The sequence below is a fragment of the Ovis aries genome, chromosome 11, assembly GCF_016772045.2.
Source record: "Ovis aries strain OAR_USU_Benz2616 breed Rambouillet chromosome 11, ARS-UI_Ramb_v3.0, whole genome shotgun sequence".
NCBI classification, from domain to species: domain Eukaryota; kingdom Metazoa; phylum Chordata; class Mammalia; order Artiodactyla; family Bovidae; genus Ovis; species Ovis aries.
This window is the reverse complement of record NC_056064.1, coordinates 53,128,748-53,147,652: the sequence shown is the minus strand read 5'-3', so window position 1 is coordinate 53,147,652 and position 18,905 is coordinate 53,128,748. Positions and strand designations below refer to the sequence as shown.

The following is an 18,905-nucleotide window of genomic DNA, read 5'->3' as shown; positions in this document are numbered from 1 at the left end:
GGGACTTCCCTGGTGGTCCTGAGACCTCTGCACACCTATGCAGGGGGTTCGATCCCTGGTCAGGGACCTAGATCCTGCATGGAGCAATTCAAAGACCCCACATGCCACTGCTGGAGATCTGGCACAGCCAAATAAATAAAAGTAAATGTTTCTTTTTAAAAAATTGTAACAAATGACTGGATTTTGAATTGTTTCTTTTCTTCAGGGGCAGATAAAAGTAGCCAAGAGGCGGGTCGTGATGGCATCCCTCTACCTGGGGATAGGTCCCCTGGAACAGGAACTGGTAAGGTTTGGAGGAGTCCTAGAGGCGGCAGCGGGTCACCCTGAAACCTCAGGCCGTGTGGCACCGTGGGGTTGGGGTAGAGCCACCCTCTTTGGCCACCGTTGCAGGCCAGCTATTTTTCCTGTGGCCCCAGATTCTGGGGTTGTGGGGCGATGTGATCCTGGGCCTTCTGGCCTCGCTGGTCCGTGTCCTCCTCAGCCTGTACAGGGGCCCCAGGCTGTCGCTCTGCCAGGCCGGGACTCGGAACTGCGACCTGCAGGCCAGATCTGGCCACCACCTGCTTGTGGCCTGTGGGCTAAAGCTGATTTTCACATTTTCAGTGTAGGGCAAAAAGTCAAAAGAGGAGTAGTAACTGTGCCACATAAAGCTTTATTGGCACCTAGCCGCTCTCCCCCGCAGAGCCAGACATGACCGGAGTGCTCTCCATTGCCACTCTGGTCTTGGTTCTGTCCGTGGCTGTCTTCTTGCAGTGGTGGCAGAGCTGAGTAACCGTGACAGGGACCATCTGGCCTGCAAAGGTCCAAATGTTTACTCTCCAGTCCTTCACAGAGAGGCTTTCTGAGCCTATGTTAGACGGAGGAGCCACCATGCAGGTCGGGCTGGCTGCTGCTTTCATCCAGGGGTGGCGGTGGGTGCCAGGTGCCTGCTTCGACTTGCTGTCGTGCCTCGCTTGTCCTCTCCAATGAGACAGGCAGGGCTGGGAAGGGGCACACGTCACCTGTTGTGCAGGGGTGCTCCTGCAGGACGAGCCCAGCGCAGAGTCTGCAGGCAGGTTGAGCCAGAGTGAGTGTGAACGAGGTCATTGTGTTGTCTGAGTTCTCAGGTGGTTTTCGACTCTGAGGGAGAAGATGGGCCCCTTGCCCGTAGCAAGTGTTGTTTCTTGGTTTGTCCTTGTTCAGAAACCCCTAGGACAGGGTTGTGGTTACAGGACGAGGGGAAGGGTTGAGGGCAGGAGAGCCCCATTCCCTCCCTTCTGTCTGAGGAAGGGGCCGCCCCGCTTTCAGGACGTACTGTTAGCTGCCAGCTTGAGAAGCCTGTTTGTCCTCCCAGGAGAAGAATGCCACGTCCAGCCCATGGAGAGTGGCCAGTGGGCAGGTTGTGTCTTGGATTCATTCGTTCAGCAAATATTTACTGAGTGTTCTCCACGTGTGGGGTGATGTTTGTTGTGTGCCTGTGAGGATGATCTGTTGGAACGTGTGTGGGAGCTCGTGTCTTAGCAAGTGTTCTCAAGAGCAGTGAGGTCCACACCCTTGGGCACCGTGCCCCTGACCTGCAGAGCCCTCTCCTTACCTGGCCCGGGCTGTAGACACCATGTCTTCCAATTAACTGTGCCCAGGGCGGCGGCCTCGGGAAGCGGTTTCACAGCGTTGGCTTCTGGGCAAGTGTGGATGGTGTGTACAGGAGTGTGTGTGCAGGTCGGTGTGTGCATGAGTGTTCCCAGAGGACTGTGGGGGCGTTAGCTGACAGGTTGGTTCATTTCTTTAACACGTTCCCATTTTTTCAGCTCTCACTTCTGTTCTTGCGGCTCTTTTCTTGGCAGGTGGATTGCCTAGAAAGCACTCTAGAAAAATCACTCCAGGCAAAGTTTCCTCCTGGCCTCAGGGTGTCCATCCTCTTAGACTTCACGAGGGGCTCGAGAGGTAGGTCTGACGTGCTCCCTGGCCCCCAGGTTCTTCCCTGTCCAGAGCCTCTGTTTTTAAGAGTGAACCTTCACTCCAGGCTCAGCCAGGAGCAAGGCTGTTTGAAGTCAGTCTGGCGTGGGCCAGGACGGCCTGTCAGGATTCCTTTTGTGGCTTAGTGACCTGAAGTCTAAGTGAAAATGACTTTAAGAAAAAGGGAATTTTTTCCCGTAAGAAATATTGACACTTTTATTTAAAAAAAAAATACATGAAAAGAGATTTGTTTTGACTCTCACACATCTGACCCCGTTTGCGTGGGTCTTGGTTTGGGGCTTGGACCTTGGGCTGACTTTGTCTCCCTGGCTCCTTGCGGCGCCCTCCGGCAGCCCCCGGGTCTGCGTCTTGTCCACCTGAAAAGCACCTGCTTCCCCCCGGGTCAGACCGAGGCTCCCGCGTTGCCTGCTTCGGGCTCTGTCGGGGCTTCCAAGCCTGCTGACTGGCCTGGCCTGGGTGCCTCCCCCTTAGAGCTGGGGTGAGGCCAGGGTGGACAGAGCCATCTTCACCCTGAGTGGAGTGCGAGAGTCGGGGATGGGCATATGGGTGCTGGGTGGCTGGAAGAGCAGGTGTCTGCTACCCGGACCGCTCGGTCCTGCTCTGGGAGGTCGTGGGTGTCCAGGTGGAACCTGTCTTGGGGCCCCTCTGGCTGGAAACAGCCCGCGCCTGGCGGCTTGACCTTGGGCCCTCTGAGGGCGGTCCTGCTCTGCGGGCTGTGTTTCTCCTGGCGCCACTTTCCCATCCCTTCTCTCCTGCTTGCCCACGTCTTCAGGAAGGAAGAACTCGCGCACCATGCTGCTCCCGCTCCTGCAGAGGTTTCCGGAACAGGTCCGCGTCTCGCTCTTCCATACGCCCAACCTCCGCGGGCTCCTGCGGCTCCTCATCCCCGAGCGCTTCAACGAGACCATCGGCCTGCAGCACATCAAGGTGTACCTCTTCGACAACAACGTCATCCTCAGCGGGTGAGTTGGCTTCCCCGCCCCTGGGCGGGAGCCAGCGGAGCACACAGGAGAGTCCGTCCTGCGAGGCCCTGCCAGGGCGTGTTCACTCTGCTTGCCTGGCTCTTGGCGTCTTCCTGGGGCCCCAACTGCCACGAAGGGCAGCGACACGCTGGCCGTGGTTCCCTGCGGCCTCAGTGCATGCTCGCTGCTATGCGAGCCCTTCGTGTGCCGTCTGCTCTGGCGCTGTCACCCCACGAGGTCTTCCCGCACTCTGGGTTGCTAACAGGAGAAACCCCAGAGGACGAGTAACTTGGGCAGGGCCAGGTGGGAAGCCATGCCCTTTGGGGGACCCTGGAGATGAGCCTGAGTGGTCCTTGGCTCTGTAAAATGTCCGTGTCTCCTCTTGATGGTCAGCTCAGTGACGGGCGGGCCTTGCAGTCACTCCGCGGTGTCACCTTGGCGTCGCTCTGGCCCACCTTTTGGGAGGAGGCCGGGCTCACTAGCTGTTTGCTGATTGGCTGCTGCTGTGTCCTGACCCGGGTTAGTCGCTCCCCTGCTCCTGCCGGTGACCCTGAGACGGGCTCCCCAGCACCTGCGGTCACACCCTCTCGCCTGAGTCTCACCTGCTGCTTTCCTCCCTGCAGGGCAAACCTGAGTGACTCCTACTTCACCAACCGGCAGGACCGCTACGTGTTCCTGCAGGACTGTCCCGAGATCGCCGACTTCTTCACGGAGCTGGTGGACGCAGTAGGGGACGTGTCCCTGCAGCTGCAGGGGGACGACTCAGTGCAGATGGTCGAGGGGATGGTGCACCCTTACAAAGGTAGGGCCAGCCCTGCAGCCTCCCAGCCGGGGGCGGTGAGGGCGGTGAGGGCGCCCTCTAGAGGGGGTGGTGCATCCTTACAAAGGTAGGGCCGGCCCTGCAGCCTCCCAGCCGGGGGCGCTGAGGGCGGTGAGGGCGCCCTCTAGAGGGGGTGGTGCATCCTTACAAAGGTAGGGCCCGGGCTCTGCAGCCTCCGAGCTTGGGGCGGTGAGGGCGCCTGTAGAGGGGATGGTGCGTCCTTACAAAGGTAGGGCCCGGGCTCTGCAGCCTCCCGGGCTGGGGGTGAGGAGGGCGCGCCTCTGGTGGCCTTGCCACGGGTTTAGGAGACTTGAGTGGCTGAGCTTTGTTTTGCTTCTGTCTTTGGAGCCAGACAGATGATGTGACTCACTGGCCATCCGTCATGCTCTGTGGGTGAGGGAGTCGCCAGGGAAGGTGGGACTGTGGGCACTGGGTCTGGGTACCCATGGGATGAGCCAGGAACCTGCCCTGCACTTACAGGAAGCAGCCTGCTAAATGGCCACCCCCTCAGGGCCACCGCTCCCAACTCCAGAGCTCAGAAGCTCTGTGGCTCTCGGCTCCAGTGAGGTCTGCGGCCTCCTGCCTGGAACGTGAAATGGGAGAGCCCTCGGTTCTGCTCGCTGGAAACAGGCAAACCCTGGCGGCTGGTGTTCCCGGGGTATTTGCATTCCTGCAATTCCTGTGGCTGTGGCTTCCTGGTGGCCTTTAAGGAGGTCTGCTGCTGAATTTGCAGCCCTGTCAGCAGCGTGGGGAACGGGTTAAACCCAGCCCTTGTGAGGGGAAGAGCTAGAGAGGAAGCATCTGAGAGGGGATGGCAATGTGCTAGAGGGGGTGTGTGTGTGTGTCAGTGTTTTAGAGTGGCGTGCATGTGTTCATGTGCGTGCGCAGTCATGTCCAACTCTTTGCGACCCCATGGACTGTAGCCTGCCAGGCTCCTCTGTCTGTGGAATTCTCCAGGCAATAATACTGGAGCAGTGTGACATTTCCTACTCCAGGGGATCTTCCCGACTCAGACGGAACCCACTTCTCTGTGTCTCCTGCGTTGGCAGGCGGGTTCTCGACTACAGAGCCCCCTGGGAAGCCCGTGTAGAGTAGTATAATGGTCGCTGTTGCTGCTGCTGAGTCGCTTCAGTCGTGTCCGACTCTGCGACCCCAGAGACGGCAGCCTGGCAGGCTCCCCCGTCCCTGGGATTCTCCAGGCAAGAACACTGGAGTGGGTTGCCATTTCCTTCTCCAGTGCATGAAAGTGAAAAGTGAAAGTGAAGTTGCTCAGTTGTGTCCGACTCTTAGCGACCCCATGGACTGCAGCCCACCAGGCTCCTCCATCCATGGGATTTTTCAGGCAAGAGTACTGGAGTGGGGTGCCATTGCCTTCTCCAAGTATAATGGTTAGTGTTATGTTTAAAATGTCACCAGTAAAAATTTATGGAAATCTATTTTCTCTCTGGTTGTACGAATACCTACATGTTGTCCTCAGTTTTACCTTTTGGCTCATAAAGCCTAACGTATTCACTCTCTGGCCTCTACAGGAAATGTTGGCTGACCCCTGTTCTCACGTAACAGGCCTGGCACGCATAACCAGAGAAAAGGGGCCCCTTTCAGAGAAGAGTGAGAGTCAGCACACTCGAGGGGCATAGGGATCTGGGCACAGCCGTGCTGGGGAGCAGGGCAGCCTGAGAGCCCCCACCCCAGCGCCTTCTAACGCGAGAGTGAACGGCCCTCGTGCTGGCCGCCGTCAGTAAGGGGGGATCCTGGCAGGGAGCTTTCCTTCTCCGTGTGGCCACCCAGGCCTGATGGCGCTCGGGCCTGTGGGCCTGTCCCCAGCCGGAGCTCATGAGCGGTTACCTGCATGGCCGTGCTGCCCACCGCTCGGTTGTTCTTGATCAGCCCTGCCCGAGGCTTGCTGTTGTGTCTCTTCAGAGAATTGACTTTTGACGGTGCTGGAGTTCCGTACTTTCACGTCTTAAGTTGCCGTTTTCGTTCTGGAGTTTCTGCTTCTTACAGTTTCCTTCCTTGTGCTGTATTTTTTGTCTTTTCCTCTTGTTTTTTCCTCCATGACTTCTTGAGTTGGATGCTTAGCTCATTAACTCTCTTATCATCTAGAGATAGCTTTGAGACTCGCTTCTTTTCCTTTCATTGTGTCCATGCAGCCACTCGTCTCTAGTGGCCGCGTGCAAACAAGACCCAGCCCGTCCGTCCGCCTCTGACCCTGCCTGGCTCTCTCCTGCTGTCTGATCATACTCACACGTGTCTCTGTGGGACACGTGCTCTTTCTGACGTGTACCATGCACCCCCCGGGGCCCCCAGCCAGGCCTGACCCCCGCCCCAAGGTGCCCACTGTTCTGACTGCCGTCAGCCTCAGCTAGTCTTGCCTGTTTCTGAACTCCCATTAGGTGGCATTGGTAAAGGCCTTTCCACGGCCCCCTGGGTGCAGGCTTCTTGTGGCAGGGTGCTTTCTCGGACCTTTCTGTCCCGGGAGGAGCCTCACGGCGGCGCCGTGTCTGGTGAAGGACGAGCTGAGGTGCTTGTGCACGCCCGTCACGTGCCGGCGCCGTGCCCACTGTGCTGGGTGGGGGTCCAGAGCCTCCGTTTGCTGCCCCTGATCCCTTTTGCCGTGTCTCTCTCTAGGTGACCGGGCTGCGTATTGCAAGGCAGCCAATAAGAGGGTCATGGACGTGATCAACTCCGCCAGGACGCGCCAGCAGATGCTGCATGCCCAGACCTTCCACAGCGACTCCCTCCTGACCCAGGAGGACGCCGCCGCCGCTGGAGACCGGAGGCCGGCCCCCGACACCTGGATCTACCCCCTGATCCAGATGAAGCCGTTTGAGATTCAGATCGACGAGATTGTCACCGAGACCCTGCTGACGGAGGCCGAGCGAGGTGCTAAGGTCTACCTCACCACTGGCTACTTCAACCTGACCCAGGCCTACATGGACCTGGTCTTGGGCACACGGGCCGAGTACCAGATCCTGCTGGCCTCGCCGGAGGTGAACGGCTTCTTCGGGGCCAGGGGGGTGGCGGGCGCCATCCCAGCCGCCTACGTGCACATCGAGCGGCAGTTCTACAGTGCGGTGTGCAGCCTGGGGCAGCAGGAGCGTGTGCGGCTGCAGGAATACTGGCGCAGGGACTGGACGTTCCACGCCAAAGGTACGCGGCGGCCGTTGGCCGGAGGGCGGCCCGCGCAGGGCACCCCGCTCTCCAGCCTGCCCTCGGCGCCCGCGGGGCTGGGCGTCGCGTGGCGCCCCGCCTCCGCCTGTCTTCATGACGGCTCCGCGGTCGCGGCGGCATCTTCACGTCTGTGTCCATTTCAGCTCTGCAAAATCTCTCCCTTGTGTCTACCCAAAATGTGGATGCTCAGATCTTTGGGGTGGCTGTTTTAAAAAGCGTACCCGTACTCTCTCCCCTCACATGGAGGGCAAGGCACGCGCGCTTCCCCCGAGCATCCGAGCTCTCCCGCGCTGGCCCTCCCCTTCTTGGGGACAGAGAGGACTCACCAGGGGTCACTGACTGTGACCTCGTCACAGCCTCGTTTCTCAGTCTTTCCCTCACCGTTGCTGGTCGTTCCTCTGTGAGTCAAACCTTCACTCTTTCTGTTTTTGCAGTGGAGGAAACTGAGGCCCTCCGGTTGCACTGCCCACGTGTGCAGGACTGCCCCAGGGTGGGTTGGAGTGTGAACTGTGTGATGTAATGATCCTCCTCGGGCAGCTGTGTGCGTCCGTGGAGCAGCACCATTGACACAACCCCAGGGCATGTCCACGATGTGAGTCACGGGGCTCAGAGCCCTGCGCTCAGCAGAGGGACGCTGGTGGCTGCACCGCGTGAGCGCACCTGCCTCTGGGTGTGACCGTGCCTTTCCGTGCTCGGGGACACCCGCAGCCCACTCTGTTAGGCCTGAGTCTAAAAGAAACGCCTGGCTTTCCTGACTTCTCGCTGGTGGTTCAGAGACCTGTTTTGCTTCTCCACTGGTCCTGGGGGCTCCAGAGTGGCTGGTCGCCGTGGGAGGGGGTGGTGGTATGTCGCAGCCACTTGTCTGTGTTGTTTAGACTTCAGGTTGGGCTTTTGTTTCCTTAAGCCATTGGTTTCCATTGGGGGTGCGTTGATGCCCAGGCCAGCCTCCTGGGTCCAGCCCTCTGGGGTCGACCCCAACATGGTAACTTTGAAAAGCTCCCCAGGAGATTCTGATGCCTTGAGAACCGCTGCTCCCACTCAGAGCCCCTGGCCTGTTGGGTGGCTCCCACTTCCTCCTGCACGGCCCACGTGTCTGCTTGGGCAGGTGGCATTGCCTGCCGTGGGAAGTGCGCGCTGCTGCTGTTCCGTGTGGCCGACCCTGGAGGTGTCGTGAGCAGGTGTCCCCAGGCAGGAAGGCTGGCCTGTGGGGGTGTGGGAGGTATTTTAGGATTGGCTCTTACTTCTGAGAACAGCAGCAGAGCCTGGGTGGGGTCCTGGATACGGAGAGCTGGGGTGGGAGGAGCTCTGAGCTCGAGGGGATGCGTGTGCCTGGCAAGCTGCACAGAAGTGCGTTGAGCGCACTGGCGCCCGTCTGCCCTGTGGCTGGGTGGTAGTGGGGGTGTCCCTGGTCCTGATGGGGCCCCCAGCGCAGCCTGGCCTGGCAGCTCTGAGCGCGCTGTGGATTATTTCCGTGAAGCTGCGCTGAGAAACGTGCGGTGACTTCTGAGTTACCGTTGAAACAGAAACACCCAACCGGCTTTTCCAGCGCGTCTCGCCTTTTCCCGGACTGACCTGCTTCTGCCTCTCCCTCCTGCCCGCCCTGCTGCGGGTGGGGCCCTGCAATCTGGGAGCTGGCTTTGTGGGGAAGGCCAGGAATCCCAGGGTGTGTTCGATTGGGGGGTGAGGGGGAGGAAGGGAGGGAGCGTGGCCGGGGTAGGCAGCATGGGACACTCTGCACAGAAGGCACCTTGTCCTCAGGGCAGAAGCTGAGCTCAGGTCACTCAGTGCTGCGGGGAGAGACCAGGTCCTTCCCTGCCTAGGCGCCGTGGTCAGTAGTGGGATTCTTAAGTCCGTGCCCCTTCTGGCTCATCTTTGGACGGTCACCTCCACAAGGCAAGCTAGGACAACTAGCAGGCGGTGCAGGTGCCACGTGGCTTTGGACTGGGGAGTGTGGACCGGCTGCGGCCTGCCTGCCCTCTGCAGGGCCCGTGCTGCGCACGAGCGGTTTATCAGGGTTTGGGCCCTAGAAAATCCTTGCTGAGGGCTGAGTAGCTGATGCTATGATTCCCTTCCCCAGGCTCCTGTAAGGACAGGCCTGAGCTCACCTTGGCTTCTCCTGCTCCCAGAAGCCCTTGGGTGAGAAGGAGCTGGGAAGCCCTGTTCCTGCTTCTGGCTCTCACCTTCCAGCTGTTGTCTGTCGGCGTCGCGCGCCCTTGGGAGTCAGGGAGGCCGAGGCTCTGGGCCTGATTGTGGACCTGCAGGCGGCCTCCTGCCTGTGATGCAGGAAAGCCCTGCCCTGTCGGGGGAGAAACAGCCTTGTGGCAAGAGACCACGCCGGTCTGCAGGTGCCCACGGACAGCAGTGCAGCCTGTGGCGGCACAGCATGTGAACAGGGTGTGTTCTGGGGTTTTCTGCTCACGAGTGTTGGGGAAACTTTGGGCAGGGCTGAGCGCCCGGCCGGAGCAGTGCTGTCCAGAGGCCTGAGCGGAGGCCGCTGCACTGGCTGTTTGCTGGGTTCTTAGCAGGCTTAAGTATATGTCACCTTTTAACAAGCTGAGTTGCTTCAAAGAACTGGAGGGACCTTCCACTTTTTAAAGCCATGTGCTAGAGACCTCTGTGGCAGTGTGGGTTTATGTGGTTAGTTTTTATTTGGAGTCTTGCATAGGACGTCTGTTCCGTATGTCAGGGAGAGCCTGGGTAAACAAGATGTGGTGCGGACGTTCCCAGGCTGGGGGTCTCTCCTGAAGCGTGGTTCTCAGCCCACAGTTACCTTTGGCAGGAGTGGAGGGCCTGGTTCCGCTTCCGTGTCCACTGGGGCGATGGCTCTGGATCTCACTCAGGAGGGAACAGTGGCATGCATGCGCTTGAGGGTCTGTGAAATGACTGGGTGGTCTGTGCGGGAGGATTGGGGCCCCCGCGGCTGTGGCCAGAACGCTGTGTGCGTGGGGGTGGAGGATGCCTTGGTGAGAAGAGGCGTCCTTGTCCCCTGTAGCTCCATTTCTGCTCTCTCTGGGGGTCAGTGAAGGCAACACTGAGGCTGGAAGTCTCACTGGCATCTTCTTGACCCCAGGAGTTTTGGGGGTACGGGCAGGGTAGAGGTCCCCCTTCAGTGTCCATCAGCTGGCAGCTCTTCTCTTTTAGAAGTTTTTATTTATTTGGCTGTCCTGAGTCTGAGTGTTTTATGTGGGCTCTTTAGTTGCAGCAGGCACGATCTAGTTCCCTGATCAGTGATTGAACCCAGGCCCCCTGCATTGGGAGCGCGGAGCCTTAGTCACTGGACCACCAGGGAGGTTGCTGTCAGCGGTTGTAAGTGCTGTGCCTACTTGTGCCAGCGAACTCCCCTCTTTAGGTCTTGGACAGGCAGCAGCCTCAGGGACGTCCGAGAGATTGTGAGGAGCGCCAGGCGTAGTTCTCACACCTTAGCTTTCTGCCCCGTGGGGACGAGTGGGCCTGAGAGGTGCTGTGTGTGGTGTCATGGGATTTGGTGCTGGAGCCAGGGCCACATCCGTGCTGGGGGGTGTGGGCTCTGCCTGCTGCTGAGATGTGATTTCATCTGGAGGCAATGTGAACAACAGCAGGAACAGCAGCGCAACGTGTGTGGCGAGGGCGGGGCAGGGCCCGGATTAAGAGATTGCTGGCTCCTGCTGACAGAGGCGTCTGTTAATGATTGTGAGAACTGTCACTATTTTTACTGCCTTCCCGATAGGCCGCTTGGCACGGTGCCCGGGGTGAACCTGCAGCGAGAATGGGGGCAGCTCCACCCTGTGTGCTGGGCACATGTGGGGCGGCTCTCACTCAGGGAAAGCAGGTGTGCCCGGGGGCTGTGCCGCTCACCTGAGACCGAGCTGGCACCAGCCTCCTGCCTCCTGTGGTGTTTCAGCTGTTCTGGCCACAGAGCAGGTGATGCTTGTCCATCTGAGGGTAATTCTGTGACGTTTGTGTCCCCTGTGGTTTTTACAGGGATCTGAGAACCTTTTGAAATTCATTGCAGAGTATTGTGGGGGGAGAGGTGGCAGGTGCTGGATTTTGAGGTTTTCTGGGGAGCTCCTCAAGGCCTCTAACCTGAAATGTTCGTGTGCTCCTGCTCTAGAACCTCAAAGCCTTTTGCCTTTTTATACTTAATCAACTGTTGGAAGAAGCTTTATTATCCTCATTCTACTTTGTTCACACAGGTGTTTATGGGGAGCCTGCGTGTGCCAGGCGGCATTCAGGGCACAGCAGGCAGGGCGCCTCTGACCTCAGAGGGTGTCCAGTCCATGGGGAGGCAGATAGTAAGCAGGTGAATGCATCCAAATCCAGCGTCACATCTCAGGAAGGACTGAAGACGAGGGCAGGAGGGGACTCCAGACTCACATGGGCCTGTTAGATGGCCGGGGAGAGCCTCTCTGAGGAGGTGACACTGAGCGGAGACCCTGGGCAGGAGAGGTCTGGGCGGAGGGAGCCCCAAGACCACGGCTGGGGTGTTGGAGGCTGGGCACCGAGGTGGGAAGGGGCTCGGAGCCCAGGGTGAGCAAGGGCTGCGGGAGCCTGGGGCCACTGGGCTCCCCTGGAGGAGGATGCTGGGCCTGCGAAGGGACCGCCGGTACGCGCAGTCCCCCTCCTTCAAGCAGGTCTAGGTGCAGAGCTGGGAGGCAGCGGAAGGCGTCGGCCTCAGAGTCGTCACCTTGTACTCGTGCGTGGCACACTCCCTTTGCAGTGAGACCTGCTGTCCTGGTGCTAAAGTTCAGCACCGACCCCGCCCCCACCCCGCCGGCCCTCCCCAGCACTTTCTCCCCTCCCGCACTGTCATTCCTGTTGCAGAATCTATCCCTGATCAGAGGTTCCGGGAATGTGGGATGGAGGGGTTGGGCCCGAAGGTCAGCCCCGGGATGAGGACCTGGGGCTTGATAACAAGTTTATGGCTGGGCTGGGAGCGCTGGGTTTCCTGACAGCGAGTCCTGCCCAGCAGGCTCACCCTCTGTGTCCTCACCCTGACATCCTGAGTGGCAGCGCAGGTCTGGCCGAAGCTTCAGACGGTCAGGAGCTCAAGAGGGCCTCTCGATTTCGCCTCCCCGCATGCACGTTTCCCAGCTGTCCTCAGGGCACAGACCCATAGCCTAAGAGCCCCTAACTTGGCGAGCGTCAGTCTAGAAGGGCTCTTGTTCATAGCGGCTCCCCTGTCCTGGGCTGCCGGGGGCTCCGTGTGGTGTCCCCCTGACTTCCTTCACTCCACTAGCCCTGCTCCATCACGACGCACCAACGGTGGCGTCTCACCATTCACGGTCTTTCTGTTTTCTTTTTGATGGAGAAAGATTGTGCAGATGAGACTGCCGGGGAAGTTGGCGGGGTGATAGCAGGCCTTCCCAGAGTGGTTAGTAGGTTAAAGGTGCGCTCTCTCTAATCCAAGCACTCACCTGGAGGAGGCAGAGGTGGCAGAGGAAGGATGAGAAAGGTGTGTGTCACACGTGACCAGCCGGAGGGACAGCGCCCCACAGGCTGGAGACGGGCTCTCCAGGGGAGTGCTGAAAAAAACAGTCTTCACCTTAAGCGGGGTTGAAAAGCTCCTTTCAGGGGTCCATGATGAAAACTCGTTGAGAAGCAGTGGTCCTGCGGGGGAGCTGTGGGCCAGGCCGAGTTGGGCCGTCCGCCTCTGGTGGCCGACCTGTAGACTGCCGTGCAAGGGAGCGGTCCCTGCTTAGGCAAATGTTACAACTGAGGGCATGCCAGACCAGGCCCCTCTAACCTTCCCCACAGACCTGGATCCAGGGGCCTCGGCCGGGTGGCAAGTGGCCCTCCTCAGCCTTGCCATATGTCACCCGTGCAGGCGGGGCCTCCCTGTCCTGGCTCTCACTGTCCGCTCTCCGAACAGCTGGACAGGCAGCACCGAGCAGACCCAGCGTCTTTACGGGGCTGCTCTTGGCATCAGAAGGGCTAGAGCAGGGACTCCGCTAGCAGTCTAGTGGCTAAGACGCTGCACTTCCACTGCGGGTGGCACAAGTTCAGCCCCTGGGTGGAGAGCTACAGTCTCACAGAGCTGCGTGGAGCAGCCGAAAATTAAAGAAGAAGAAAACAGAATAGTGGAAATAGTAGCCGCTGGTGGAGATCTCGCCTGTCCCGCCCCGCTCCAGCCTTAAGGAGAGCTGGGGCGGTCAGGCTGAGCCTCGGGCAGGTGGGGAGCTTTGCCTGCAGAGGACAGGGCCTCTGGCGCAGGGCGCTGGGGCCGGCCTGCCCACCCCCGGGGTCTGGACGTGTGGTCAGGTGAGCCGCGTGCTTGCTCACATGCAGCGGCCCAGTGGGGCGGGGTGCAGTCGGTTGAGCGAGACAAATGGGCAAGCTCGTGGCTTTGATGTGGCCCCTGTGTGAGTGTGTGTGTGTTGGGGGGTGGCAGGCATATTACAGGAACAGGCAGCTGAGCGTCATCATCTCTTACCCAAGATGTTCTTGGAAATGCTCTTGTTCTGAGTGAGAATTAGGAAATGGCCTTCTATTTTAGGAGCTTGGTGTGTATCACACGTTGATTCACTCGTGGTGCTCGTGTGTGCCTGTGGGCCCTTCAGAAGGGTCCTGTCAGCAGAGAGACCCATGGTGTTGAGAGGGCGTGAGGAGGCCGGCCCTGCACCAGGCAGCCTGCAAAGGAGCCCCAGGACTCAGGCGGCCCCCCTGGGTGTTCCAGGCTGGGCGTTCTTGGTGCAGCGTGGAGGGAAAGCTAGAGGGCAGGCCTGGTGCCCCGTAGGAGGACGGGAGTCTGGGGCCGCAGGTGTCCTGGAGAGGTTAGGTGTGGGGAGCAGAAGTAGTTCTGATGGGGCCTGGGATTGAGGGAGGGGGTGGAACGCAGAGCAGGGGATCTGCGTGTTGTCCATCTCAGATGACGTCTAGGGTTCTGAGAGAATCCACGGCTGTCATTACAGAGCTGTGGCCGAGGTGTTACCAGAAGACGGCGTGTTCCCAGGCCGAGGGAGGAGCTGTCCCCTTGTGGCTGCTCACACGTGCTCTGCCTTCCTCTGTCTCTGGTGTTAACTGGCTCATTTTCTAGCGAAAGGAAAGAGGGGGGAACCGCATTCTCTGGGCTAGAACTGAAACACACAGGGCCTCCAGGTTCTGCGCTGTACCGGCCTCCAGTGGATGTTGCCCTTCTGGCCTGGAGCCCCCGAGCCCCTAGCAGGTGGACTTGGGGCGCTCTGGTGGGCTTCTCCGCAGTCGGCAGCAGGCGCAAGGGAGGGGCCCGGGGCCGGCTCACCTGCACGTGGGCGCAGCTCACCTGCTCGTGGGCGCAGCTCACCTGCACGTGGGCGCAGCTCTCCCACGCGGGCTCTCCCGTCGGTGCCCCCTGCCTCTTTGGCGGCCTGCATGTGGGCTGCTGCTCCCGCGGCAGGGACCCTCGCCACTCAGTCAGACCCAGGCTCCACCCTCACCACCTGGGACAGAACCCCAGGGGAGCCCAGACGTCCCGAGCTGTGACTTGAGGGCCCCGGGAGCTTCTCTGGGGGAAGTACGCAGGGCTCGTCCCCGCTCTGCTCTGGCAGGGGCTGGGGGACTAGGAGGAAGGGCGGGTGCCTTTGGGCTGCTTGGCCAGCTGACCTGTTCTTAAACCCAGTCAGGTGTTACCTCTCTGCAGGCTCAGGTGAAAGGGTAGCTGCTCCCCAGCCTAGGGCTCAGCTGGCCTGTTCAATGAGCAGCAGGTGTGACCTGAGCTCTGCTGGGCCTCCTGCCCTGTGGGCCTGTGGAAGGACAGGGAGGCAGGACGGTGGCCAGGACGTGGCTGAGGCAGCGTGGAGAGCGGGGAATAAAGGCCCCGCGCTGTCTGGGAGGGGTGACGGGTGTGTCCAGTAGTGTTAGGGGGTAGGGTGGGGGAGAGAACAGAGCCTGAGCACGGGTCTCACCGGAGAAGCCCGCTTCTCACCCTGCGGGCCACGCTGTACACCGGAAAGGGCCGCCGTCCCCGTGGGTCCAGAGCACCGGGCACCCTGCAGACCCTACTGTGCCTGTGCCTCCCATGGCAGCCTGGGCTGGGCCGACCTGGCCCCCGGGAGCCCGTCCACGCGGCCTTGCTCCCGGGACCCCACGGGGCTGCTTCTCCCCCAGGTCAGCACACGGGGCCGAGAGCGGGCCCTGGAGGAGCCCATCCTCCAGGGGAGCCCGTCCCCTTGTCCCGGGATCCCCCGGCCTTGCTCCTGGGACTCCGTGGCCCTGCTTTTCCCCCAGGTCAGCGCGGCGCGGAGAGGCTGTGGTGGCGGCCGTGCTCACTTCCTGTCTGCACGTTTCCTTCTCCCTGCAGGCCTCTGGCTGTACCTGGCAGGGAGCAGCCTGCCCTGTCTCACGCTGATTGGCTCTCCTAATTTTGGGTACAGGTCGGTTCACCGGGACCTGGAGGCCCAGATCGCCATCGTAACGGAGAGCCGGGCCCTGCAGCAGCAGTTTCACCAGGTTGGTTGGGGCTGCGAGGTGGTGGGGGCATAGTCAGGTGCCTGGTTCCTGGGGGCTGCCTCCTGCTGGGGCCCAAGGGTGGGAAAGAACCGGGGTCCTCTAGCGTATGCCGCTGGCCGGTCCCGAGGGAGGCCTACTGCACCCCTCTGCCTGCACCTGGGGCCTGCCCTTCCCTGGCGGGTGCTCTCCCCCACATATCGGAGGCATGGTCTTTCCCTACGTGGGCAGAGAACGCTTTGTTCTCACAGGGATGTGAGTATGGTCCCAACCTCTTCTGAGACGGCGGATCAGCTCCTGGGGTAGGAGCCAGGGTCACACAGGACCCGCGCCCAGGTCTGTTAGGGAGCAGCTTTGGGTGGCCTGGGTCATTCTGATGACGACTCTCCCCTAGAGGTGCTTCAGAGTCTGGGGAGGGAGAGGCAGGAGGTGGGGTTGCCACCCAGGCGGAAGGGGCACCTGGGGAGCCAGAGTCTCTGCAAGTGGAGACAGAAGCCGGAAAAAAGAGCCAACCCTTAGAATGGCCTCAGAGGCCGTGCAGACAGAGGTGGTTTGTTTGGAGCTGCGCCGTGGTGGGGGCTCGGACTGTCCTGGTCCCAGACGGCTGTGCCCTCGAGTCAGCACGACGACCCTTTTGCGCTGAGAACTTGGATTCTATTTGTTTTCCTTCAGATCGGTTCACTGGGTAGTGATCTGGTTTGGGATTGACTCTGCAGGTGGTGGTGGAGGGACTGCTTGGAGGTGTGCCTGGCCGGGAGCGGGGGTCCCCGCGTGGTGCGTTTGTAGGGGCTGGTGGTGGGCAGGGCCCTATGGAGGCTGGTGTGCTGCCTGCCACCTGCCTGTGTCAGGGGATGGCGGTGGGGTAGGGCAGGCCTGTTTCCAAGGTGTCTTGGAATTTTTCCGTTGTTTTTGTCAGACTTGTAATAGGATTTCTTTTCTTGCAGCTGTGAGAGGGGGAGGCAGGCATTTTTGAGAGCGAGGGGGCGGGGGAGGGGTGGTCCTAAGAGAGAACCTAATGCGCTTGCTTGGTCTCGGTCTGGCTTGGCTCGGCGGGCATGTTGTGTGGTCCAGCGAGGACCTCCCACTCCCCTGGGAAGAGACTCCCCCGAGTGGCTCATAGGACTGCAGGCCTTTCTCCCGAGCTGGGGCTGGAGAGTCAGTCACGGGGCGCGGGACCCCCAGCCCCTGCCCCTGCTGTCAGCCGCTAGGGGCCCACGGTTGGGTGCGGGGTGGGCGGGAAGAACGTTGGGCTCCTGAGGTCAGGAGCACAGCTCTGGTACCCAGAGGGGCAGCGGTCTCAGCCTCCTTGCGCGATGGTGGTCTTTCCGTTTAAAGTCAAGAATGAGTGCAGATGAATCCTCCCTGCTTCTACGTGTGTCTTTGTGTTTGATCGCCTGGAGCAGTGCTGGTGGACCTTGGGGAACGTAAGCACAGCACCTGTGCACGTGAAGCCTAGGTGATCCTTTGGGTTCGTGAATTTATGACCTTTACGACAAAGCCTCTCCAGGGGAGGTGCCAGCTTCCCTCCTGAGTCATGGGAGCGTAGATAACCCCTCTGGAGGCCAGCCCTCAGAAGTGCAGGGGCTATGTTAAGCCTTTATTCTTGTGTTTGGGAATTACTATTGCGAAATCCTTGGAGCCTTTGTTGATGGACGAGGAAATGGTAACTGCCTGGTTCCCCGGGATCTGCCTCCTGCGATCTGGGAATCTTGTCAGTGCCTGAGCGGGGCCCTGGTGCCGGGAAGGGCCTCACCGGGGCCGAGGGGAAGTGGCAGCGGTCGGGCTCTGGGCGGCCAGCGGGAGACTCTGATCTGCTCAGCAGATCATAGATGCTATGGTCAGGCTTCCAGCAAATGCCCGCTGAGGTTCCAGCAGGGGCCGGCTGGCCTCAGGGCGCTGGGGCGAGAGGAGCAGCGGCATCTCCTGGACCTTGGCCTCGCTGCTGAGAGCTGGGTTTCCCAGACGTAGAGGGGTCAGGGTGCGCCTGGCCCCAGGACCAGGGCTCTGGGCCTGGGCTGATTTGGGGGAGCAAGTCTGTGCCCAGAGTCCTGGTGCTAGCCGCTCTCCCCCTGCTCCCTGAGTAGGGGGGCTGAACCCACATCCTGAATCTTGAGAAAAGTTGGGCTGCTTGTGGTCAGGAGCTGCTTCCCCAAATGACATATTTGGGATACTTTATTTTTCTTCCCAAACCTGCGTCCCAAGGGCTTTTGTTGGGAGGGTGGCAGTCCGTGCCACTGCAACCCTTTCATTCTTTAGAGGCATGCTCACCTCTGTGCCTTTAACATGCAGAAAGGCATTTCTGGATAACCCCACCTATGCACTTACATACCGGGACAACAGCCACCCTTTGGAGAGGCCCCTGTGAGGCCCGATCCTGGGACTGCCCAGCCGTACAACCTCCCCAGAGCCCAGAAAGTCCCTAAAATCCCGCTGCCCAGGGCCCTGCCATCAGAAGCCGCCTCTGGAGTCCTCCTGGGGTCCCAGGGAAGGGCCCTGTCCGTGTCTCCCTGAGCACAGGAGTGGGGAGATATTTTTATTCAAGTCCACAGTCCTTCCCTTCACTTAGTACGTACAGTAAAAACTGAAAGCTTCCTGGTTTTGTTCGGGGAGCACGGTTCCCCACTGGTGACCTAGGGAAGCCTCTCTTGAACAGCATCGTGACCCCGAGCAGCTGACTTCCTTCTCCTTCCCCGTGCGGAGGCTGTGAGGAAACTTAAGTGTTTCTGGTAATTTAATTGAGATCTTGGCTGCATATTCATTGGAAAAACATAAAGCTGGAGCCGGGTCTGTGGAGACCGCCGCAAAGCAGCCCCTGGAGACCAAGGCCGGCTCCTCCGACAGGCCCGTCCAGCCGCGGTCAGTGGGCGGCACAGTCGGCTCGGACGCGAAGCACCAGGGACCCCGGCCCAGCTCACAAGGGAGTGAGCACGCACGCTGTGTAGGAAGACGTGGAGTCGGGCACTAGATTTCCCCAGCCCTTGACGGGAAGAGCTGCGGACAGGCTGTCGTGTTCTGAGGGCGCCGTGTCCCCCCCTCCCCCCCCACCCCGTCCTCACTGGGTCACAGGGGTTGGCCAGGGACATGGCTTCCGTTCCCGGCCCCCAGCGGGTCGGGGGGCGGCACCCCGGCACCCCCTTGGGGCTTCTGGTGCCAACGTGGTTGGAGTGTTGGCACAGCCAGTGCTGAGGGAGCCTCACCGGGGCATGGGGTAGTCAGGGTTTCACAGATGAAGGGACGCGAGGCTCGGAGAGGGAAGTCACAGCTCCTGACTGCTGCCTCTGCCTTGGGAAAGCTTCGAGGATGTCATGTTTTAAAAGAGAGGCAGCTTTTCCTCTCAAAGATTTTTTTATTCATTCATTCATTGTTGGCTGCTGGGTCATCGTGCTGGGTGCGGGCTTTCTGTGGTGTGCAGAGCGGGGGCTGCTCTCTGCTGCCGTGCCTGCTCTCGTTGCGGAGCACAGGTTCCAGGGCGTGGGCCTCGCTGCCGCACGGCACGCAGGATCCTCCCAGACCAGGGGTTGAACCCACGGCCCCTGCACTGGCAAGTGGATTCTTAGCTGCTGGGCCACCAGTGCAGTCCTCTTCTCAAACACCAT

At 60.3% G+C, this 18,905-nt stretch overlaps 1 protein-coding gene across 6 annotated transcripts in view; it reads left to right on the top strand.

Moving 5' to 3' along the window:
* The window catches only part of PGS1 (phosphatidylglycerophosphate synthase 1), a 49,902-nt gene that overhangs the window by 11,542 nt on the left and 19,455 nt on the right, over nucleotides 1-18,905 (top strand). For 2 of the 6 annotated variants that reach the window (XM_060394964.1, XM_027974202.3), the window contains exons 3-8: nucleotides 206-283; nucleotides 1,824-1,923; nucleotides 2,729-2,918; nucleotides 3,542-3,720; nucleotides 6,367-6,888; nucleotides 15,164-15,312. In XM_060394964.1, coding sequence (XP_060250947.1) covers nucleotides 206-283; nucleotides 1,824-1,923; nucleotides 2,729-2,918; nucleotides 3,542-3,720; nucleotides 6,367-6,888; nucleotides 15,164-15,312 — 1,218 coding nt within the window. The remainder of the gene's footprint in view (nucleotides 1-205; nucleotides 284-1,823; nucleotides 1,924-2,728; nucleotides 2,919-3,541; nucleotides 3,721-6,366; nucleotides 6,889-15,163; nucleotides 15,313-18,905) is intronic. The other 4 variants (XR_006061286.2, XR_006061285.2, XM_042256281.2 and 1 more) reach the window with 3 other exon arrangements.